The sequence below is a fragment of the Mastigoproctus giganteus genome, chromosome 9 (assembly GCF_048544385.1).
Source record: "Mastigoproctus giganteus isolate SK-2022 chromosome 9, ASM4854438v1, whole genome shotgun sequence".
NCBI classification, from domain to species: Eukaryota; Metazoa; Arthropoda; class Arachnida; order Uropygi; family Thelyphonidae; genus Mastigoproctus; species Mastigoproctus giganteus.
In genome coordinates this window covers 48,533,648-48,556,233 of record NC_143583.1, presented here as the reverse complement: position 1 = coordinate 48,556,233, position 22,586 = coordinate 48,533,648, and the positions used below count along the sequence as shown (strand labels likewise).

Sequence of the window (22,586 nt, the reverse complement as noted above, 5' to 3'; positions counted from 1 at the left end):
CTAAGAGTAGAAAACTTGCTTCTTACCTTAATGGTAGCTGAGTATTCTGGTCTCTTGCTAAAGCTATTGGCCGCAACTTTTGCCCTTCTCTGCTCCCACCTCTGTCCACACCAGATGGTTCTGTTGTCACTTCGGCCAAGGATAAAGCTGACCTGCTAGCATCCCATTTTTCTTCCAGCTCATGTATTAATGATCTTGGTAAAAACCCCTCCCACCATTCCCAACACGCTCCATTCAATGCCTCCTGTGGTCTTCCGTCAAAAGGATATCAGAAGGATTTTGATGAATCTTGATGCTAAGAAAGCTCCAGGTGCTGATGGTATTTCTCCACTTGTTCTCAAAACCTGTGCTCCTCAACTTACTCCTATTTTTTTCCGCCTTTTTTCACTTTCTTATTCCAAAGGTGTTTTTCCTTCTGCTTGGAAATTTGCTCATATCCAGCCAGTTCCTAAAAAGGGTGACAAATCCCTCCCATCCAAATATCGTCCCATTGCAATTACTTCTATTCTTTCTAAAGTAATGGAGAAATCAATTAACTGCCAATGCTTAAACTACCTAGAAACCTTCTGTCTGATCAATGATCGCCAGTATGGATTCCATCAGTGTCGATCCACTGGTGATATTCTGGCTTATGTTACCCATTTATGGACTAATTCAATGGAAAGGTTCGGTGAAACACAAGTAGTTGCTCTTGTCATCTACTGTCATCATGTTTGGCATAAAGGTCTTCTAAACAAGCTTCCATCTTATGGTTTGCCAACTGTTTTTAGTAATTGGTTATCCAGTTTTCTCTCTGATCGCTCACTGAGGGTGATGGTAGATGGCTCCCTGTCTTCTGACTTCTCCACTAATGCCGGTGTCCCCCAAGGTTCAGTTCTTACCCCCACTCTTTTCCTCTTGTATATTAATGACCTTCTTCCCTTGACTGGAAATCCTATCCATAGTTTTGCCAATGGTAGCACATTGCATTCCACTTTCCATTTTGAGAAACCTTGTCCTGCTCAATCAGCTTCAACTTCTCGAAAATCTGCTACCAATTCTTTAAATGCCGATCTTCTGGTAATTCTCCTGTGGGGCAAAGAAAACTTAGTTGGTTTCAACCCTTCTGAAAGTCAGTCTTGTCTTATATCTTGCAAAAAGGATTCTTCTACTCCTATGCTTATCTTTAGTGACACTCCAATTTCTAGGCAAAATGATATTTTGGGGGATTACTCTGACTTCTAATCTCTCTTGGCACAAGCACATTACAAATATTGCTTCCTCTGTATCCAAAAAAATTGATTTTTTGTTTTGCTCTTGGCATTACTTTTCTTCGAAACAGCTGCTCACTCTATAAATCGCAAATCCACCCTGCCATGGAATACTGTTTCCACATCTGGGGTGGTGCCTCCAAAACCTCTCTCAGGCTTCTTGATTCCATTCAGAAGAGGGTAGTTAGGTTAATTACTGATTCATCTGTAACAGAGTCTCTCCACTTGCTTTCTCATGACATACTGTTTCTGCTGCATGCCTCTTCTACAGATACTTCCATGGGCACTGTTCTTCTGAATTGGCTTCTATAATTCTCGCTCTCTCTTTCAAAACAGTCCGAACATGTGCCGCCACCAGCCAACATCCATTTACTGTCCAACTTCAAACTCACAGAACCAACTTTTCATCTTCCTCATTTATTCATTCAACTACCGTTTTCTGAAACAACCTTCCTTCATACGTATTTCCTGAAAATTACAATCTACAGAAGTTCAAGTCCAATGTCAACAAATATCTTCTTTCGTCATCTCAACCTGCAACCTAAGCACGGTACTAAGTACTATAGGTTCTAATACCTCTCGTGTTTGAGGTTCAGATAAAAAAAAAAAAAAAAAAACTGCAGGAGTCTCACGAGGAAGGGTCCTTTCGGACCTTCTGTTTTCATCTATTATCTCACCACTGGTTGCACATTCTCTGTATCTACTGAGCTATGCGGGTGATATCAAGATACTCACTCCCATCATCCCCGGTCAAGACCTAGATCTGGTAAAAGTGTAAATTAACAAGTCTCTCACTGCAGTCACATCTTACCTCTGCCAGTTTGGGCTCAAGATTAATCCTGCTAAGTCCGAATTCATGGTGTTTTTATTGAAACAAACTCCATCTCTCCAGTCTTCGGTCGGCAACACCCTCATCCCAATTGTGTCCAGCCTTTGTGATCTGGGCATTGTATTCGACTCCAAACTTCGATTTAATGCCCGTATAGACATTCTCCTCACAAGTGCTTCAAGACTCCAGTGGATAGCAAAACAACTTCTCCTACATATCACAGATAAAAAAAAAACAACTGTTAAGTACATAAGAACAGTTATCTTTCCACTTTTGCTCTGTGCTGCTGAAATTTGAGCATCAGCAGCACCGTCAATAAAGAAACCACCCTATGCCGCAAAGGAAGCACAACCTTCCAGCTCAGGCTTCCCACCTTAGTCAACGACCAACAGCTCTTAGCAACGGTCAAGATGATAACAGGCACAATTGCAACATCTTCACTCTGGGATACCTATGGCTGGAGTATTGCATCTACTGCCCTTAGGGCCATTCCCGAGCACTGCTTGCATTCAGCACGACTCCATCTCTCAGACAGGTTCCCTCCCTCCGCAAATGCTCAAGCAAATCCAGGCACTTGATGCCGACCTGAACAAATTCGCTGTTGACCGGACTTACCGGAAAAAAATTATGAATAACAGGACTAATCAGCAATGACTAATGCGTATCTTGCATCTGTTCCTGTCTGATTGAGCTGGTGCTCTTATCGCGATGTTAAGCCAGCTCGATCAGACCAAACTCACGTGAGGAGTTCTCTCCTTTGTATTAAAAGTTTGAATAATTACCCCCTTTTTTTGAAAATAATTATTCGATTATTCCGGAAATATCAGGAGGCTCGAAACCCCTGGCTTTATGGCCGAGAAGGCAGTAAAGATTCTCTCTCTCTCTCTCTCTCTCTCTCTCTCTCTCTCTCTCTCTCTCTCTCTCTCTCTCTCTCCCTCTCTCTCTCTCTCTCTCTCTCTCTCTCCCTCTCTCTCTCTCTCTCTCTCTCTCTCTCTCTCTCTCCAAGTAGATGAATGCCATCAGAATTCAGCGTGCTCAACCGATTCCCGGCCTTATACACCTCATCAGATCACCTTGCAGGTGCCTAGTCTCCAGCTGCTGCAATTTGCAGAACTTAAGCCTCTCCTGGTAAGAGGAACCCTTCATTCCCCTCACCAATGTTGTTGCCCTTCTCTGTACACGATCAGGCAAATCTGCATCCTTCCTAAAATGAGGCCTCCAGACCTGCACGCAGCACTCAAAGCATGCCTGACCATTGCCTTATACAGAGGGATAATCACCTCCTTTTCCCTGCTAGCAGAATTCCTGTATGTCATTGACAACACCCCATGACCTGCCCTGAAAGCCTGTCTGCATTCCTCAGAAAACTTCATATCTGACTGTACAATTACTCCCAGGTCTTTTTCATTTTCTACCACCTTAAGTGTAGTACCACACATTTTTGGTACATTTCTCTGTGGTTACTTCTACCCATATGCAGTACTTTGCATTTTTCGATGTTAAACTTCAGTTGCCACTTCTCAGCCCGTCTGTCCAAATTTTCTCGATCCTGTTGCAGGAACACACTGCTATTAACAACCCTGCCAACCTTTATATCATCTGCAAACTTCGATACTAAGCCTGATATACATTGATAAATATACAAAACAACAGTGACCCAACATTGAATCCATGGGACTCCACTAATAACATTAGTCCCCAAAGAGCAGCACCCATTGATTACCACCCTCTATCTTCTTCCACTCAACCATCCTTTTATCCATTGTAGCAACTTACTCCTAATACCGTTGTGCACCAATTTGTATAGTAGTCTTCCATTCACAACAGTGTCAAAAGCTTTTCTGAAATTCAAGTATACGATATCAAAATTATTTTTTGCATCCAGTTCCTTTGTAACCACATCATAATATCCTATCAGATTTGTCAGACAAGACTTTCCCTTAACAAACCCATGCTATGTCTGAATTATTGCTGCAGTCTTGTCTAGATGAGCCTGCAATGCATCTTTAACCAGTGACTCCATTATTTTACCCGGAACAGAAGTTAAACTAACTGGTCTGTAATTATTCGTGTCACCCTTCGGTCCCTCTTTGTAAATTGGGGACATAATTTGCACATCTCCAGTCCGTATGCTTTTAAAACATTAATCACAGATGCCTTGAATGCGTATATACCGTTTAAAAAAATACTCCACGAGGAGGGTTCCAAGTTGGATGACTAGTGAAGTTGCCACATTATTTGAGCAGAAAAAGGTGGCATGGAAAAGTTACAGAGCAATAAAAAAGTACTGAACCCTATAACAGCTACAAGGTGATCTGTAATAGAGCCACAGAAAAGGTTCGACAGGCAAAGGCAGTTTATGAGAAATCACTAGCAAACAGAGCAAAGAGGGGGGATGAGGAATTCTTCACATATATAAATGCCAAGAAGAGCAGGACAAACCAGATCGTATCTTTACGTAATGGAAAGGGGATAGTATTAAATATACCAGCTGCCGTTGCAGATGAACTCAACAGTTATTTTGCATCAATATTTACAAATGAAAAACCTTTTGTGGCAATGGGAAATTGTGGGAGTGAAGTTGAAAAATATGTAATTAATGATATTGAAATTTTTCGAGATTATTTTATGAAAAACTTTCGAGCCTACAGGCCAGTAAGGCTCCTGGAGTTGATGGAATATACCCTATAATCTTAAGGGAGACAGCAAGTGAGTGCATTGCACCATTGAGGCTAATTATGCGAGCATCACTAGACTCTGGGGAGATTCCCTTGGATTGTAAAAGTGCCAATGTGTCTCCTACATATGGTTGGCTCTTAGAGTGAAGTGGGAAATTATCGACCTGTCAGTCTGACTTCAGTGCTAGGGAAAATCATGGAGGCAATGATCAAGGGTGGAATTCAGGATCGTTTGGAAAGTCATGTTTAACAAATCTGGTTCACTATTTTGAAAGGGTCACTCATGAGCTGGATTTAGGGAATAATTTCGATATTGTTTATTTGGATTTCAGCAAAGCTTTTAACTCAGTCCCACATGAGCAGTTGCTTTTTAGCTGGAACAGGTTGGAATCACTGGGAAAATCCTTAGATGGATAACAGGATTGGTTCAGGGCAGGAGGCAGAGGGTTGTGATAAATGTCTGTTCCTCAGATTGGGTTGATGTAAGAAGTGGGAACCCCAAGGATCAGTATTAGGACCATTGTTGTTTTTAATTTTCATAAACGACATCGATGAAAGGATAGAGGGCGTGATATCTAAATTTACAGCTGATGTTAAAATTGGTAGAGTAGTTTATGATCACTGTCAAGCTGAGCTTCTTTAGAGAGACTTAGATAGACTTCAGGAATGGTGAGAAAAATGGCAGCTATGCTTTAATTTAACAAAGTGTAAGGTATTACATCTGCGAAACAGTAATCCCAAAATAACTTATTCACTTGGTGGAATTCAACTAAACCCAGTACTGGAGGAATGGGACTTGGGTGTTACGATACGGTCAGACATGAAATTCTCTGAGCATTGTAAACAGGTTGCAAGGAAGGCCCATGGTGTCCTATCGATGATCTGTCGAACTTTTGCAAGTAGAGATAGGGACGTGATAATCCTATTTTATAAGTCTTTTGTTAGACCACACTTGGAATACTGTGTTCAAGTATGGAGACCGCACCTAAAGAAACTCATTGAGCTTCTTGAAAGAGTGCAAAGGCGAGTAACTCACCTGGTGAGATTGGCAAAAGGGCATCCTTGAAGAAGACTTCGAATATGTGGGTTGCAGAGTTTGGAAACTAGACACCTTAGAGGAGATTTGATTGCGCTGTTTAAGGCTCTGAGAGGCATCAGTAAAATGAATGAGGGCGAAATTTTCAAAGTTATAAATGATGCTAGAACCAGGGGACATAAATTCAAGTTACGGGGGAAATGTTTAGATTCGAATGCTGGAAGTTTTATTTTAGCCAGCAAGTTATAAATTACTGGAATAAGTTGCCTACATGGGTGGTAGAGGCTGACAGTCTGGGGAAATTCAAAGGTCATCTGGATAGTACCTTTGGGTCAGGGAAGCGTATAGGATGATAGGTTTAATTTCCTTTTCTTTTACTAATTATTATTATTTATTTATTTTATTTTATTGTTATTTTTTTTATCATTGTTTTATTCGGAGTTTTTTTTTTTTTTTGGCCGGTGCAGCATAAGCCATAGATTTTCTTGCACCATGCGGCCATTACTAATACTGCTCTTCATAAACCAATGTTATTAGTTCTGTCCCTCGGGGTTCGGTGTCGGGCTCATTGTTGTTTTGTGTATTTATCAGCGATATTGATGAAGGCATATCAAGCCTAATGTCAAAGTTTGCAGATGATACAAAGGTTGGCAGGGTTATTATTAACAGTAATGACAGTATGCTGCTGGAACAGGATCCAGAAACGTTGGGCAGATTAACTGAGAAGTGGCAACTGAAGTTTAACATTGACAAATTATGCAGTCATAAATGAAGTTTTCTGAGCAGTGCTGACAGTCTGCCAGAGTAGGTCATGGGGTCTTGTCAATGATATACAGGAATTTTGCAAGCAGGAATAAGGAGGTGATTATCCCCTTGTATGAGGCAATGGTCAGGCCGCACCTTGAGTACTGCATGCGGGTCTGGAAGTATCATTTTAGGTAGGATGCGGAGTTGCTAGAATGAGTACAAAGAAGGGCAACAAGGCTGGTGAGTGGAACAAAGGGGTGCTCTTATGAAGAAAGGCTTAAGTTCTGCAAATTGCAGCGTCTGGAGACTAGGCACCAGCCAGGCGATCCGATTGATGTGTATAAGCCTTTGAACAGATTGAACAGGCTCAGTGCTGAGGAGATTCTTTAATTTTCTCAGATTATAAACCTGAGGGGCCATAGATTCAAACTGAAGAAAGACAGTTGGAGAATAGATGTGTGGAAATTTTCCTTTAGCCAGTGGGTAGGTTGATTGCTGGAACAAACTGCCGTCAGTTGTTGTGGAAGTTGATAGCTTAAATAAATTCAAGGCAAAACTAGACAAACATTAGCATTAGCATTAGTAAAGGCATATGATGCAAGAAAGCAAGCATATGCAGCATCAGCGAAAAAAAAAAAAAAAAAAACCCCTTTCACTTCACCCCTCCGTTCGTTCAAAATACCTGTCCAGCTGAGCCTTAAATTTATTTAGGCTATCAACTCCCACAACAAGGGATGGAAGTCTCTTCCACCAACCAACTACCCACTGGCTAAAGGCAAATTTCTGCACATCTATACTAGATCTGTATTTCCTCAATTTGAATTTATGCCCTCTCAGGTGATTATTCTGAGCAAGAGGCAGTATCCCATCAGCATTAAGCATGCCCAAACCATTCAAGGCTTTGTACGCCTCTATCAGATCACCTCGCCGGTGCCTAGTCTCCAGACACTGTAATTTGCAAAACTTAAGCCTTTCTTCTTAAGAGCAACCCTTCGTTCCGTTTACTAACTTTGTTGCCCTTCTCTGTACTCGTTCTAACAGCTCTACATCCTTCTTGAAATGGCGCCTCCAGATCTATATACAGTACTCAAGGTGCGGCCTGACCATTGCCTTATACAAGGGAAGAATCACCTCCCTATCCCTGCTAGAAAAACTCCTGTATATCATTGATAAGACACCATGAGCTACTCTTGCAGCCCGTCTGCACTGCCCAAAGAACTTCAAATCTGCCTGCACAATTACCCCCAAGTCCGTTTCATTCTCTACCTCTATCAATGTAGTACCACAGAGTTGATACGTTGCTCTGGGGTTGCTGTTTCCCATATGTAGTACTTTACATTTGTCAGTGTTAAACTTCATTTGCCACCTCTCAGCCCATCTGCTCAACCTTTCCAGATCCTGTTGCAGCAGCATAGCGTCAGTAGCGTCCTTAACAACCCTGCCAACTTTTGTATCGTCTGCAAACTTGAACATTAAGCTTGATATATACCATCATCAATATCATTTATAAATACAGAAAACAATAATGAACCCAACACTGAACCCTGAGGGACTAAACTAATAACATTAGTCCACAATGAGCAGTGTCCATTAATTACCACTCTCTGTCTTCTGCCACTCAACCATCCCTTTATCCATACCAACAATTTGCCACCAATGCCACACTGCTCCAATTTGTGCAGCAGTCTTCCCTGTGCAACAGTATCAAAAGCCTTTCTAAGATCCAAATATATAATATCAATGTTATTCTCTGCATCCAATTCTTTTGTGACTACATTATAGTATCCAATCAAATTGGTCAGGTAAGACCTTCCCTTAACAAAACCATGCTGTGTCTGAGCTATAACTGAATTCTTGTCAAGATGATCCTACATTGCTTCTTTAACTAGTGCTTCCATTAATTTTCCTGGAACAGAAGTTAAACTCGCAGGTCTATAATTACTTGTGTCAGCCTTTGATCCTCCTTTGTGAATTGGGGTTACATTTGCACAACTGTAGTCTGTGGGTACCTCCCCTGAGTCCAAGGAAGCTCTCATAATTATGGCTAACGGATTGCTTACTTCCTTTGCTGCCTCCTTTAATCTGCAGTTCTGCCCAGACACGATAGAAGGGAGTATATGATGAGAGCCTTGTCGATCAATTCGGCCCTGGAAAGAATTTGCAAGGCTCAAGGGGTAGAATTTTTTTCAGCCTGGACTGTACTTGTTAACAGGAGAGACTCCTTCTATAGGGATAGGATGGGATACACTTAAATGGAAAGGGTGCAAGAATATTTGCTGATGCTATCGAGGCAGTGTTAAGTGGGTCGGAAAACTGATAGCTTGGGGGGATACAAGGACTAATAGTTAAACAGTAGCTGTAGGCAGAGGTGAAGGTGATTCTTGCACAACTTTTATTAGAATAGGTAGCCACTTGGAGCGTGGGGTGTTGGGGGTTTCAGGGATGAATGGCAGTCATCCTGAGATAGGTGGGTATATGGGATGTGTTAGGGTAACTAAGAATAGGAGTAGGAGCATGTATGCTTGCACCTATACCAATGCTAGAAGTATAGTAAATAAATTTGATGAATCTGAAGTGTTGGTCAAGACATTAAAGGCAAATATTGTTGCGATAGGAGAGACGTGGTGTTACACAGATATAAGGAATGCAGAACTGGAATTTGGGAAGTATAATGTGTGCAGAAAGGATAGACAGGATAGAAAAGGAGGAGGTGTTATGCTGTTAATTAAGAAAAACATAAAATCAAAAGAAGTGCATCCAGTTGATATAGATGAACAGTGCACTGTTGAGTCAGTTTGGTGTGACATAAGCACTGTGAAAGCAAAAATAAGAGTAGGAGTGTGTTATAGGCCTAATGACTCGAATGAGTACAATGAACAATTGTACAGAGAAATAGAATGGGCTAGTAAATCGGAATGTCTTATAATGGGGGATTTTAACTTCCCAGATATTGACTGGAACTTGTGGGTTGGTCAGTCACACACTAGTCAGACTTTTGTGGATTTTTTGGATGATTGTTTTCTGCAGCAGCATGTTCGAGAGGCAACCAGAGAGAGTAATACTCTTGATCTGGTTATCAGCAGTGATCATTCGTGTATAAAGAATTTGCAGATAAAGGAACCACTAGGTGGCAGTGATCACAGTGTACTGATGTGGGAGTTACTTAAAGATTTAATTACCATCATCGGTAAAGGAAAGGAAAGGGTTTTTGCTTCCGTAAAGGTGAGTACAGTGGTCTCCGACAGTTTTTAAATTCTGTACAGTAGGACCAACTGACGATGTTACCAACAGTAAATTCTAAGTGGGAAGCATTCAAGGAATTAATCGTGGATGCTATTAAAAGTTTCATACCTATTAAGAAATTGTTCAAGGTTTATGCCTAAATGGTTATCTAATGAACTAATGGGCAGATGGGCTAATGAGACTTGTAACAGAGAAGAAAAATGCATGGGATGCATATAAATTATCAAGCGACTCAGTAGCCTATGGCAGATATAAGCTAGTCTGTAATCAGGTCACAAAGGAGGTTAGGCAGGCGAAGGCAGATTACGAGAAATCCTTGGCAAAAGATGCTAAGAAAAACAGCAGGGATTTCTTTACTTATATAAACTCTAAAAGGAAGGGGATGAATCTGATTGGTCCACTTGACATCGATGGTTCGACTGTTAATGATCCTGCTCAGATAGCAAACAAACTGAATGAGTATTTTGCATCTACATTCGCACATGAGGAATTATTGAAGTTTGAAAATGGCAGAAGGCTATGAAATTGTAGCAGGATACTTAATGATTTTGGAATAACTGAAAGCAAAGAGGAGGAGAAATTGTTGAAGTTAAACATAAGAAAGGCACCTGGGGTGGATGGGATCTGTCCAGTTATATTAAAGGAGGCGGCAAAGCAATTAAGCAAACCCTTAGCCATAATTAAGAGAGCGTCCTTGGACTCAGTGGAGGTTCCCATGGACTGGAGATGTGCAAATGTATCCCCAATTCACAAAGGGGAATCGAAGGGTGACACGAGTAATTACAGACCAGTTAGTTTAACTTCTGTTCCGGGTAAAATAATGGAGTCACTGGTTAAAGATACATTGCAGGATCATCTAGACAAGACTGCAGCAATAATTCAGACACAGCATGGGTTTGTTAAGGGAAAGTCTTGTCTGATGAATTTGATAGGATATTATGATGTGGTTACAAAGGAACTGGATGCAAAAAATAATTTTGATATCATATATTTGGATTTCAGGAAAGCTTTTGACACTGTTGTGCATGGAAGACTATTGTACAAATTGAAGCAGAATGGTATTAAGGGTAAGTTTCTACAATGGATAAAAGGATGGTTAAGTGGGAGAAGACAGAGGGTGGTAATCAATGGGTGCTGCTCTTCTTGGACTAATGTTATTAGTGGAGTCCCACATGGTTCGGTGTTAGGTCCACTGTTGTTTTGTATATTTATCAATGATATTGATGAAGGTATATCAGGCTTAATGTCAAAGTTTGCAGATGATACAAAGGTTGGCAGGGTTGTTAATGACAGTAATGGCAGTGTGCTACTGCAACAGGATCTAGATATGTTGGGCAGATGGGCTAAGAAGTGGCAACTGAAGTTTAACCTTGACAAATGCAAAGTACTGCATATGGGTAGAACCTACCCCAGAGAAACTTACCAACTGTGTGGTACTACACTTAAGGTGGTAGAAAATGAAAAAGACCTGGGAGTAATTGTGCAGTCAGATATGAAGTTTTCTGAGCAATGCAGACAGGCTGCCAGAGCAGGTCATGGGGTTTTGTCAATGATATATAGGAATTTTGCTATCAGGGAAAAGGAGGTGATTATCCCTCTGTATAAGGCAATGGTCAGGCCATGCCTTGAGTACTGCGTACAGGTCTGGAGGCCTCATTTTAAGAAGGGTGTAGATTTACTTGAGCGTGTAAAGAGAAGGGCAAGAAGATTGGTGAGGGGAATGAAGGGATCCTCTTACCAAGAGAGGCTTAAGTTCTGCAAATTGCAGTGGCTGGAGACTAGGCACCTGCGCGGTGATCTGGTTGAAGTGTATAAGGCCTTGAATGGGCTTATACACTTCGGGATCCTTCCCGAAGTGTATAAGGACTAATGGGATCCTTCCACTTGTTCAGATTACGAACCTAAGGGGGCACAAATTCAAATTAAGGAAAGACAGATGTAGAATAGATGTACGGAAATTTGCTTTTAGCCAGCGGGTAGTTAATTGCTGGAACAATCTTCCATCTGTTGTTGTGGAAGTTGATAGGTTGAATAAAGTTAAGGAGGAACTGGACAGGCATTTGGAGGGAATGGTTTTTTTTTTTTTTTTTTTTTTTTGGCTGATGCTGCATAAGCTCATACACTTGCTTTCTTGCATCACATGCCACTACTACTATTACTACTACCACCACCCCCAGGTGCCTTTTTTGTATTTATCTTCAACAATTTCTCCTCCACTTTACTCTCAATTATTACAAGATCATCTAGCTCACTGCCAGTGTTTGCTTCATCTATGCATTCCCCTTCCTGAATAACTGCTCATGTGTGAATATAGATACAAAATATTGATTTAGTTTTGTTAGCTACCTGAGCAGGATCATGAACAGTTGAACCATCGATATCAAGTGGACCAATCTGATTCATCCCCTTCCTTCTAGAGTTTACATAAGTAAAGAACTCGTTGCTGTTTTTCTTTGCATCCCTTTCCAAAGATTTCTCGCCTTCGCCTGCCTAACCTCTTAGGCTTCTGTGTCACGTGTTAATTTATATGTATCCCATGCATTTTTCTTCTCAGCCATATTGCTCATTAGTTCATCTGACATCCATTTAGGCCTGAACCTTGAACAATATTTCTTAGTTGGTATGCAAAGCCTGGTAGCTTCCAAGATAAGTTCTTTGAATGCTTCCGATTTTGAGTTTGCTGTTGGTAACATCATCAGTTGGTCCCACTGTATAGAATTTAAATACTGTCTCAGACCTTCGTAGTTGCCTTTACGAAAGCAATAACCCTTCCCTTTACCCCTGATGGTAGTTACCTCCTTGAGTAAATCCCACTTCAGCACACTGTGATCACTGCCACCTAGTGGTTCCTGTATCTGCAGATTCTTATTGCATGAAGAATCACAACTGATAATCAAATCAAGAGTATTGCTCACTCTAGTTGCCTCCCGAACATGCTGATTTAGAAAACAATCATCCAATAAATCTGCAAAAGCCTTGTTAGTGTGTGAGTGACCAACCCACAAATTCCAGTCAATGTCTCGGAAATTAAAATCCCCCATTATAAGACTCTGATTTACTGGCCCACTCTATTTTCCTGTACAGTTCCTTATTATACTCATCATAGTCATTAGGCCTATAGCACAGTCCTACTTTCAATTTTGATCTCCCAATGCTTATGTCACACAACTGACTTGACACTGCACTGTCCAGCGATGTCGACTGGCTTCACTTCCTTGGATTTTATGTGTTTCGTAACTAATAACATAACCACTCCTCCCTTGCTATCCTGTCTATCCTTTCTGTAGACGTTGTACTCTTCCAAATTCCAGTTGTGCATTACTTATATGTGTGTGACACCACGTCTCTGATATCCCAACAATATCAGCATTTGATGCTTTGAGCAATACCCCAAATTCATCATATTTATTTACCAAACTCGTAGCATTGGTGTACACGCAAGCATACATGCACCTGTTCTTTTTCTAAGCCACCCTAACACAACCCATGTGTTTACTTGTACCCCAGTGACTCCCACCAGTCTCTGAAATATCCTGCATCTTATATTCCAAGCTGCTGTTCATTCCAATAGAAGCAGTGCAAGAATCACTTTCACCTCTGCCAGTGGCTACTGTTAATCTATTAGTCCTTGTATCCTCCCCCAATCAATCAGTTTTCCGACCCACCTAACACTGCCTCAATATCATCAGACATTCTTGCACCCTTTCTATTTAAGTGTATCCCATCCCTGTAGAAGCAGTCTCTTCTGTTAACAAGTACAGACCAGGCTGAAAAAAATTCTACCCCTTGAGCCTTGCACAATCTTTCCAGGGCCGAATTGATCGACAGGGCTCTCATCATATACTCCCTCCTATCGTGTCTGTGCAGAATTGCAGACACTTTCAAATTCATCCCTAATTTACGGCTTTTTTTCAACAGTGACCAGTACTTAAGTAATTCTGCCGGTCTCCTAGTCTTAATATCTAATGATATTAATATCATTAGTGCCAACGTGTACAAGTATATCACCTTTTGTGCCCTTAAAAGATGATATCCGCTCTACAATGTCATCAACCTTTGCCCCCGGCAGACATACCCTGGTCCTATTCCACCTATCACATTTGGAACTAATGGATCAGTGAAGTTTGATGGCGTGGTTTTTTTTGTTTTTTTTTTGGCTGATGCTGGGTAATCATGCTTTTTGCATCGTGTGCATCTTCTCATGCTAATGCTAACAATCTTCCTTCATATATATTTCTCAAAAATGACCATCTCAAGAAATTCAAGTCTATTGTCAATATCCTCTGTCTTCTGTAGGTTATTGTGGATATATATTTGTATATGAGATTTATGGATGTTAAAAATTTATTTTGAATTTTTTTTTTTTTTTTTTTTTCTGATAATATTCAGTAAATTGTTCAGGGTGTCAGTAGTAGGGTCAATCAGAAGTTTGGATTTTGATACTTTATTTTAGAGAAGAATAATCAATTATTTCATTTTATTATAATTTTTATTTAAAACTGATTCTTAATGTAGTTTTTTACTTTACATTTATAGAACATGTTTTTTAACAAAATGTCTGACTTGCATATTTTGATTTTAGATAATTGTACAGTTGGGCTCATAGAATATTATTAAAATCTTTCAGTACCTCTGGAAGCACCATCTGTTACACTCTCTAGCCTTAGTCCGACAACTTTGCATGTATATTGGTTGGAATTAACAAGTGATAAAGCAAGAGGACTAATTATTGGATATCGGATTCATTATAGGAAACACAGTCAAGCTTCATACAGTGTTATAGATGTGTCTGGGGCTGTGTGTGAATACACAATAACAGGTATTGAATATAAGTATACTTTAAAAATATACCTTATAAGTATACTTTTTTAATACAAAAAAAAAATAATTTTTATTAATGGCAGATTTCTATATTATGGTATTAAAAAAGATAATAATTAATTGCATGAAAATTGGTGCACTTTATTTCTTTCCATAGTTGTATTTGTCATGAATGCACAACACAGCTAATACAAAGAGCATGATTGAGAATTGTGATCTGACATTGATATACTAGTATGTACAGTAATACCCCGACTTATGCGAACTCGGAGTTACACGGTTCTTGATTTTTTCGTCTGGCGTATATCTAAAATTAGCTTACCAGTGATTTGGAAGTCAAATCATAAAGCTTGGGTGACAGCTTCCGTTTTTGAGGAGTGGTTTGGTCACCACTTCATACCCGAAGTCGAATGCTATTGCAAGTTTAAACAGATTCCATTTAAAGTGATGCTTCTTATTGACAATGCACCCGGCCACCCTCCTGCCACCCTAATTAATTTTGATCCACCTGTGAAAGTTGTGTTTTTGCCTCCAAACACAACCAGCTTGATTGAACCGATGGACCAGGGAGTCATCAAAACATTCAAGGCTTACTACACGAGGCGTTCATTTGCACGTCTGAATGAAGCTATGAGACAAAATAGTGAAATATCTGTTAAAGACTTTGAAAACAATTCAATGTTTTAGATGCCGTAAGAATCATTGAAGAATCTTGGGATGAAATTCACAAAAAAACATTGAATGGTGTCTGGGAGTAACTTTGTCAATTTTTTTTCAAAACTGAGACGAAAACAATGCCAGAAACTGATCATGTCGCTCATGTGATAGAAGAAGTTGTTAATCTTGCCAGGCAATTAGATTTGGAAGTCAATGGTGATAATGTCGACGAGCTGTTGGATTCACAGTCAGGAGCTGACAATGAATGAGCTCATAGAGATGCGTGAGCAAAACGTCACTGAAGTATCCGACACTTCAGATCCAGTTCCACCAGAAAAGCACATGCCAATTGCAAGCTTGATAGGTCTCAGCTCATTTGAAAAGGGCTTAAAAATTTTAGAAAACATAGACTCCAACAAAGAACACGTTATAGCTACAAAGCAAGGAATAAAAAAATTATTAGCTTGCTACGAAGAAATTCTGCATGAAAAAAAAGGTGCTGTGTCGTCAGACGAATTTGTTAAATTTTTATGAAGCCATCGACATCGAAATAACTTTTTTATGTAATGAATTTATTTTTTTAATACATATTTTGTATTAATATGTATAAAGAACTGCAATTTTATTAAATATTTTTCTTCTAAACTAGTGTTTTTTTGGTCCTTGGTCCCAATTAACAAAATTTATATGTATTTATATGCAGAGTTGTACCCTGACTTAAGCGAATTCAACTTGAGCGATTTTTGTCGGACCCACCTATCGCGTAACTTCGGGGTATTACTATACTTTGTAAAACATCATCAGTGACCTTTATATTTTCATCTATCCAGTAGCAGATATTTATTTTTAATTATTTGTACATTTGCCTCTTGTAGATAAGTGTGGAAGTTGTCACACAGTAAAACTATATATATATGTATATATATATATAATTTTATTTATTTATTTATTTTTTATTATATTAATTTGGAGAAGGTGAAGTATTAAAGAAAGAAAGTCATAGTTCTGAGTGATTTTAGAGTTGGGTGAATGGTAGAGGCAAGAGATGAATTTGATAGAATGGGGCAAAGAAATTTTAAGCCAGAGGATATGAAGAAGAGGAAGTTAATTCCAAAGACATTTGATAAAAGTCCAAGTCCATATGTACCATTTTTTGAAATGAAAGGGATCATACAGTGAATAATAATAGGATCTGTAAACCAGTACCTCCTAGATAGAATTTATTCTATTGGATTTCTAGTCAAGGTCCTTACAGCTCAAACATGATTTGTTTCTTCATTTCATAAAATGAACGAGGATAAATAAATAACAGCTGTCAACAAAATCATGTCATAAATATAGTTGTTATTTTCAGTACAAACATATATTGTTAAAATGAAGTAACGATATCAACTGATAACAATAAATTGATACAAAACGATATTGGCAAAAAAAAAAAAAAAAAAATTGCTTTATAAAGCATTATAAAGTTCTTGAATTTCCTATCATACAGACACTTTCTTTGTTGTTTTACAAAATTTGAGTAGAAAACGAACCAAGCGATTTTCATCGATGTGTATGCCATTAAAATCAAGTTAAGGATATCAATCAGTATTGTCAAGTCAAATATGATTCCCTACCACAGACAAAATATTCAGTATTTAAATGCTTCTGTAGATATGTTCTTTTCTTTCCTTTATAATGCAAAAAAAGCCTCTATGTGCTGCAAGTACATTATGCTAATATAAAATTGAAAAAAATGTGGCATGTGGGGAAGTCCTAATATAAAGTAATGTTTATAATGGCAATTAATACACTGTTAAACCACAATTATTACCTTTGTTAACAGAATCATGCTCCAGAACTTCTGCCAGTCCCTTTGTCCCATGCATTACTCTTCTCAGTCATCATGCTGATCATCTTAGATCAGATGAGTTAGAGTTAGAAGATTAGTGTAAAAGTCCTTGAAATCTAAATGCATCATTCTTTTGTCTTCTTGCTGACTTTAGTGCTCCCCATTCACTGTGACCTCCCCCTCCAAGGACCAAGGAGGATATGTCATTATAAATTTGCTGGATCTACAGCAGCTGACTTTACTAAATGCTGGCCATCATACTTATAATTTTTTTTTTTTTTTTACAAGGTCCATCCTAGAAATTCAGTTGATTGTGTGTAGCCGACTGGGCTAGCTGGGTGGGTAAAGTACCTGCCTGGCAACCCAAAGGTCGCGGATTCGAATCCTGCCTCGGGCTTGGATTAGAGTAGAAAATGCAAAAAACCTTGGGAGGTGTAATATGGCCACAAAATGCCATTTAATCAGGACAGGAGACCGCAGCATTGAAGATTACCCTACGATTGTCTCCAACCGTACCACATAGTTCAGTCAGATTTCTGGAGGTTACAACCATAAAACAATAAAAACAATTAGCAGTCACCTGTTTATTGGTCTTTTGTGTTAGTGAAATCTATCATAAACTGATAGTAAACTCGATCTTATTGAATTTGCGATAATACCGACAGCTGGAATTCTGTGGGTTATTATGGTAAAATGTGTTTACACTTTTATGGAATCTTCATTCCTATTTTTAAACTTTCGTAATTTGTTATTCCATTCTAACTTGCGCGTATCGTGTTACTTGCAATTTGTGTGTGCCGTGTTTTTTGTTATTGATTGCTTATCTTTTTACTGTTTTAAATTTTAACCCTTACCCACAAATGACAGTGAAACGAAATGTCAACTAGTTTAGTTAGTGTGTACATATTACAGTACGTATTAATTCTTCCGATTATCACGTATATTCTTCAGAATTTAACGTATCATTTAATTTTTTAATTGGTAAGGTATTAAAAGGTAAATTTGTACTTAATATTTCTTTAATTTTATAGCCTGCAGATAATATTCCTCCTATTTTCGCTAATTAGAATTGCTGTTTACTTGAATTAAAATTCAATTCACAAACGTGATCACAATGACCGGTGCTTATTACACATCATATAGTGAACAATGCTTTGCTATGTTGAGTGTGGGGGGTGCATTGTATTTTAAACTATTTACGTGAAACTTCGGATAATTAGGGCAGCCACACAATCGGGCCAAAATGCACTAGTCCCGATGTGTCCCAAATAACCGGAATCGACTGTATATAGGTATTAAAAGTGTATTAAAACATTGGCATAAAGGTACACAGCGGGCCATACGGCCAAAAGTACCTATAAAGATTAAGATAATTAGCAATAAAATAAAGATATAATGATTATGCAGCTTATTATTGATAATCAGATATATTGAATTGTATCAGACAGATATTAGGAATGAAAAATTGGAATTTGGGGGGTATAATGTGTACAGAAAGGATAGGAAGGGAGGGGAGGAGGTGTTATGCTGTTAATTAAGAAAAACATAAAATCAAAAGAAGTGCATCCAGTTGATATAGATGAACAGTGCACTGTTGAGTCAGTTTGGTGTGACATAAGCACTGCTAAAGCAAAAATAAGAGTAGGAGTGTGTTATAGGCCTAATGATTGGAATGAGTACAATGAACAATTGTACAGAGAAACAGAATGGGCTAGTAAATTGGAATGTCTTATAATGGGGGATTTAACTTCCCAGATATTGACTGGAACTTGTGGGTTGGTCACTCGCACACTAGTAAGACTTTTGTGGATTTATTGGATGATTGTTTTCTGCAGCAGCATGTTCGAGAGGCAACCAGAGAGAGTAATACTCTTGATCTGGTTATCAGCAGTGATCATTCGTGTATAAAGAATTTGCAGATAAAAGAACCACTAGGTGGCAGTGATCACAGTGTACTGATGCGGGATTTACTTAAAGATATAATTACCATCGGGGTAGAGGAAGGGATTTTTGCTTCCATAAAGGTGACTACAGTGGTTTCAGAAAGTTTTTAAATTCTGTACAGTGGGATCAACTGATGAAGTTACCAACAGAAAATTCTAAGTGGGAAGCATTCAAGGAATTAATCGTGGAAACAACTAAAAGTTTCATACCTATTAAGAAATATTGTTCAAGTTTTAGGCCAAAATTGTTGTCAAATGAACTAATGAGACTCGTGGCAGAGAAGAAAAATGCATGAGATGCATATAAATTATCAGGCGACACAGAAGTCTATGGCAGATATAAGGTAGTCTGTAATTAAGTCACAAAGGAGGTTATGCAGGCGAAGGCAGATTATAAGAAATCTTTCGCAAAGGATGCTAAGAAAAGCAGCAAGGATTTCTTTACTTATATAAAGTCTAAAAGGAAGGGGATGAATCTGATTGGTCCACTTGATATCGATGGTTCGATTGCTGATGATCCTGCTCAGATAGCAAACAAACTGAATGAGTATTTTGCCTCTACATTCAAACATGAGGAGTTATTAAGGTTTGAAAATGCCACAAGGTTATGAAATTGTAACAGGGTGCTGAATGATTTTGTAGTAACTGAGAACAAAGTGGAGGAGAAATTTTTGAAGTTAAACATAAGAAAGGCACCTGGGGTGGATGGGATCTATCCAGTTATATTAAATGAGGCTGCAAAGCAACTAAGCAAACCCTTAGCCATAATTATGAGAGAATCTTTGGACTCAGGGGAGGTCCCCACGAACTGGATAAGTGCAAATGTTTCCCAAATTCACAAAGGGGGGGGGGGTGTTGAGGGGTAACGTGAGTAATTAAGACCAGTTAGTTTAACTTCTGTTCTGGGTAAAATAATGGAGTCACTGGTTAAAGATGCATTGCAGGATCATCTAGACATGACTGCAGCAATAATTCAGACACAGTATGCATTTGTTAAGTCCAATAAAATTTGTCTTGTCTGACAAATTTGATTGGATATTATGATGTGGTTACAAAAGAATTGGATGCAAAAAATTTTGATATCATATACTTGGATTTCAGGAAAAATTTTGACACTGTTGTGCATGGAAGACTACTGTACAAATTGGAGCAGAATGGTATTAAGGGTACGTTCTACAATGGATAAAAGCATGGTTGAGTGGGAGAAGACAGAGGGTGGTAATCAATGGGTGCTGCTCTTCGTGGACTAATGTTATTAGTGGAGTCACAGGGTTCGGTTTTGGATCCACTGTTGTTTTTTATACAGTCGGTCCTCGTATAACACGTGTTTGCATTGCACGAATTCGATCATACACGATTTATAAATAGGGGAACGTTATCTTATATAACACGAACCGAATTCGCTTATACACGATTCGCCTTTGTGTTTACAAGAAATGGCAGTCGAATGCGGAATCACCCCAACTGAACGCAACACGATAGGAACGAAGAAGATTCTGAAAATGTATTTATGTGTTTTATATCAGTGAAGGGGAAATACATTTCACCATAATAACGTAAAAACCAACACAATTCCAGCTATCGATATAATCGCAAATGCAATTAGATGGAGTTTACTACCAGTTTATAACAGATTCCACTAGCAGAAACGCAACTGGAAATTGTTTTTATTGTTTTATGGTAGTAACCCCCCAGAAATGTGCTTTAGTAAAATGTGAGGTGTTAGTAGTGTATCTTGGCCTTTACGGTGTTGTTTATTCAGTTGCTACACGCCCGCAGCTTTGTTTATGTGTATCAAGTGTGCCACCTCGTTTGTAATTGTGCTTTATTCCCTAAAAATTAGTAAAATACTTAAAAGGTGTGAAAAGGAAGCGTCCTGGCTAAGACACTGCAGATTCAGAGAGAAAAAAAAAGAAGCAATATCGATAAACAGAGGCGGACTGGGTCAAAAATTCTTACCCGGGGAAATTTAGTGGCCTCATACTACGGTTTATGGCCAAAATCACACCAGCATCCGGCCCACCGGGGTTTTCCCGGTAAGGCTTATGGCCAGTCCGCCTCTGTCGATAGAGAAAAAAAATATGAAATTGTGAAACGCTTTGAGCGAAATAAAAGACCATGTGATATTGCACGTGCTACAGACCTAAATGAGGCAACGCCGAGAATTACAAAGAATGCAGAGAAAATAAAAACAACTTTCATAGCGGGAACAACTCAAAGTGTAATAAAAATCCATTAGATTAAGACACAAAGAATTGGAAGAGATGGAACAGCTGTCATCTCTTTGGATAGAAAATCAAACAAAACGCAAGTTTGCTTACGATAGAAGCAAAAGCATTAGCAATATTTTATTACGACTATTTTATTTAATATAATAATTTTTTTAAGAATAAAATACGTATTTTATCCGTAAAAAATACTTTTTTAGTATTAAAAAATATTAAAAATACTTTATTATAATATAATATTATTTTTATTACGTATTTTAATCGTTATAAAATACGTAAGTATTTTATAACGATTAAAATTACCCGATTATTTATTGTTTTTGGTAATGTTTTGGTTCCAAACGTGTGTTCAATCTTGGGTGGTCGGCACCTAACCCTACTTTTCCCATAGGGCCTGTTGTTTATATTGAACGAGGGTTTCTAGGAACGCAACTATCGTGCTATACGAGGACAAGACTGTATTTATCAATGATATTGATGACGGTATATCAGGCTTAGTGTCGAAGTTGTCAGATGATACAAAGTTGGCAGGGTTGTTAATGACAGTAATGGCAATGTGCCTACTGCAAAAGGATCCAGAAAATTTGGGCAAATGAGTTGAGAAGTGGCAACTGAAGTTTAACATTGGCAAATGCAAAGTACTGTATATGGGTAGAAGTAACCCCAGAGAAACATACCAACTGTGTGGTGGTAGGAAATGAAAAAGACCTGGGAGTAATTGTGTAGTCAGATATGAAGTTTTCTGAGCAATGCAGACAGGCTGTCAGGGCAGGTAATGGGTTTTTGTCAATAATTACAGGAATTTTGCTAGCAGAGAAAAGGAGATGATTGTCCCTCTCTATAAGGCAATGGTCAGGCCATGCCTTGAGTACTGCGTATAGGTCTGGAAAATTCATTTTAGGAAGGATGTAGATTTCCTTGAGTGTGTACAGAGAAGGGCAACAAGATTGGTGAGGCGGAATGAAGGGATCCTCTTACCGAGAGAGTCTTAAGTCCTGCAAATTGCAGCGGCTGGAGACTAGGCATCTTGAGGTGATCTGATTGAAGTGTATAAGGCCTTTAATGGGTTCACCATGCTGAATTCTGATTGGATTCTTCCACTTGTTCAGATTACGAACAAACAGAAGAATCTTAGGACTGAGGGGCATAAATTCAAATTGAGGAGAGACGGTTGTAGAATTGATGTGCGAAAATTTGCCTTTAGCCGGTGGGTGGTTAATTTCTGGAACAAACTTCCATCTGTCGTTGTGAAAGTTGGTAGGTTAAAAAAATGTAAGGAGGAACTGGACAAATATTTAGAGGGAATTTTTTTGTAATTTT

At 38.8% G+C, this 22,586-nt stretch overlaps 1 protein-coding gene across 1 annotated transcript in view; it reads left to right on the top strand.

Annotated features, from left to right (window-relative positions):
• LOC150080206 (protogenin-like) overlaps nucleotides 1–22,586 on the top strand; it is a 393,090-nt gene that overhangs the window by 158,461 nt on the left and 212,043 nt on the right. Inside the window, exon 10 of the mRNA XM_090380644.1 lies at nucleotides 14,411–14,602. Within this exon, the coding sequence (XP_090236770.1) occupies nucleotides 14,411–14,602 (192 nt within the window). The remainder of the gene's footprint in view (nucleotides 1–14,410; nucleotides 14,603–22,586) is intronic.